The sequence below is a fragment of the Periophthalmus magnuspinnatus genome, chromosome 8 (genome assembly GCF_009829125.3).
Source record: "Periophthalmus magnuspinnatus isolate fPerMag1 chromosome 8, fPerMag1.2.pri, whole genome shotgun sequence".
Lineage (NCBI taxonomy): Eukaryota > Metazoa > Chordata > Actinopteri > Gobiiformes > Gobiidae > Periophthalmus > Periophthalmus magnuspinnatus.
This window is the reverse complement of record NC_047133.1, coordinates 16,721,072-16,723,829: the sequence shown is the minus strand read 5'-3', so window position 1 is coordinate 16,723,829 and position 2,758 is coordinate 16,721,072. Positions and strand designations below refer to the sequence as shown.

The 2,758-nt window shown below is 39.5% G+C and overlaps 1 protein-coding gene across 1 annotated transcript in view; it reads left to right on the top strand.

Annotated features, from left to right (window-relative positions):
• Positions 1 to 1,681, top strand: part of LOC117374839 (endoplasmic reticulum protein SC65-like) — a 9,040-nt gene extending 7,359 nt beyond the window's left edge. The window contains exon 7 of the mRNA XM_033971037.2: positions 504 to 1,681. Coding sequence (XP_033826928.1) covers positions 504 to 650 — 147 coding nt within the window. The 3' untranslated portion in view covers positions 651 to 1,681. The remainder of the gene's footprint in view (positions 1 to 503) is intronic.
• The last annotated feature ends 1,077 nt before the right edge of the window (positions 1,682 to 2,758 follow it).

Below are 2,758 nucleotides of genomic sequence, written 5' to 3'. Positions count from 1 at the left end.
TTCATACCATACAGTGATTACATACAGATTTGTGACAGGCTGAGTTCTTCTCAGCCTGAAAACACCCGGTTCCACCTTGTGACGTCATCATGTGCTAATACAGGAAGTGCTCCACTGTGTTTTTAAACTCCATACACCTTCACTAGAATCATTTGGATCATTTCAACTCTTGAATTGTCAATTTCTACTGAACTAAAGGTAAAATGAGCTGTTAACTTGAAAACTACCACTTCATGACATCACAAGGTGGAACAGAGCATTTTCAGCTTTGGAGATGTAGACAGACTAATAATAAAGTTTTACTCAAACATGTGTGAATGAAACAAAACACAACTCCAGGTCTGTTTTTGAGGAGGGAACAGCGTTAGAACATGGATTAAAGCTCACAAGAGTCAGTTTTGTATAAGATTGGACCTTTACCAGTTTCACATGAAACCAGCCTCCAGAATACGTGTCGACATATTTATTTATTTTTTGTTTGTGTTTTGTTTTGAACCTTTCAGGATGTGGTGAGTCCAGAGGAGACGGGCCTGTCCTCATCTCAAAGCCCAGACTCAGAGTTCGAGGGTCTCGGGGATTACGAGGAGGCGTTCCTGGCCGACTGGTGGCAGGAGCCCAAAACCAAGTGGGACACTGGAGAAGTGGATTAATGTGTTCAGTTGTAGCTTTTATCAACTTTACATCGAACCAAAGACTGTTTACCTCCTGCAAACAAACAAACAAACAAGCCAAGTCTAGTAGGAAAACACTGCACTGTGTAGACTGCAGATTTCATCAGTTCAAAATCTCATTAGGTTAATTAAAATTAAGCTAGGCCTGTCACAATAACACATTTTGAAGTAGAATATGTTGCTATAGAGGTATATTGCGATTTGGCCAAAGACTGTGTATATAAATGGACATAGCTAACCTACCTCGTCATTTTTGTCTTAAATGTTCATATTAACCCGCTCTACATGATCCCTGGGTTTTTATTTCACTATTTTGTCTGTAACTCAATCATTAATAACAGACAAATCAGGCGCCTTCTTTCCCTGAGTTCGCTCCCACTAGCGTTAGCAACAGAATTGATTGACGGCGTTACTAAGCACCGACTCACTGCTAAACCAGCAGTGTATGCAGGAAGGGGTGTTACCTTCAAAAGCCTCTCTCCTGATTGGCTCTTTGGTTGCTATGATACTCATGGTCAGAGTTCTAATTATGTAACTGCTCTAAATTGACCACTATAACTCATATAGCTCATTTCGAGTCGAACGCTGTGGGTGACGTCACACTCACTTCGTCCACTTCTTTACACAGTCTGTGGTCTCACGCCAGAACCAAAAATGATCATCCAATCAGATTTGTTTATTTTATAGCAAAGGAGCTCATTGGTCACCTAGGATTTACAACTCAAATCCATTTAATCTCACCTCAGACTGCAGAGATTCTGCAGAAATCCGCTATGTTTTTTTGATACGGTGGACCATGCTTGTCTCTGATTGGCTAATCCATCTGTCAATCACGCAGGGAGGTTGACCAGACTGATCTTCGTGTGTGCTCTGGAGCATTTGTTATTTAAACCTGGATGTGTCTTGTGTTTGTGTATTTTGTGAGGACGTTTGGTCATGTGGTGCTAAAAACCAAAGACAATCTTGTGATATTACTTGTTCAGAAATAAATATTTTATGATATAAAACTTAATGTGGTGTCGCTTTCAGAGGCAAACGGTAAAACTGATGTTGGTCAAATAAACAGATACATAGATTTTAGTATTGTAAGCCCCAGCATTTATAGTTTATGTTATAAAAGTCTCTTACTAGTGTGAGGTCAATCGTATATTAATTTGTTTTGATTAGAAGCTGTTCGGAATCCTGAAATTAGAAAGAAAAGGACATACTGTGTAAAGTTAAATTAATATATTTATTGCAGACTATACCATCTGTAAATGTTGTTCCCTCATCACAGACCTGGAGTTGTGTTTTGTTTCAGTCACATGTTTAGGACTCAAACCCTGCATATTTAGAATTCTTGTAGACTGAAACCACTCTGTTCCACCTTGTGATGTCATTATGTGGTAATAGAGGAAGTGCTCCACTGTGTTTTTAAACTCCACACACCTTCACTAGAATCATTTGGATTATTTCAGCTCTAGATTTCCCCATCTCTACTGAACTAAAGGTAAAAGGAGCTATTAACTTGAAAACTACCACTTCATGCCGGCACAAGGTGGAACAGAGCATTTTGAGCTTTGCCCATGCACTCATCTTTGCAGTCTGCTTTCACAAATTTGCCCCCCGTCGCCCCCTGCACTGACTCCTGTATCCTATGCAGACTCCTGTATCCATATCCCATACCTGCAGCATGGGATATGCGTATTTGTTTGTGCTAGCATGTCAGCGTCAACATTGAGTCAATGGGCGATTTTATTTTATTTTAAACATTCTCTTTGACACATTCTATTTTAAACATTGTGGGGAAGCTGGTCCGACGTAGTTGAAGCATGAGGCAGACTCAGGAAAATCCCATTTGACAAAATGTATTTGCAGCGTTGAGGTACACCGTGAACAAAAAATAATACTTATATTTCGTAAATATATTTACGAAAATTAAACTGTGCTCAACATAACAAAGCAAGAGAACTTAAACAACTAAGGAAAAAATCCACGCGTACTCTGGCTACACTGATGTCTCTCTCGAATGTCCAATTAGTAGTGATGTGACGTTCCGTATTGAGATGTCATAATCCCGGTCTGTCTGTCATATTTTGTGTATTTTT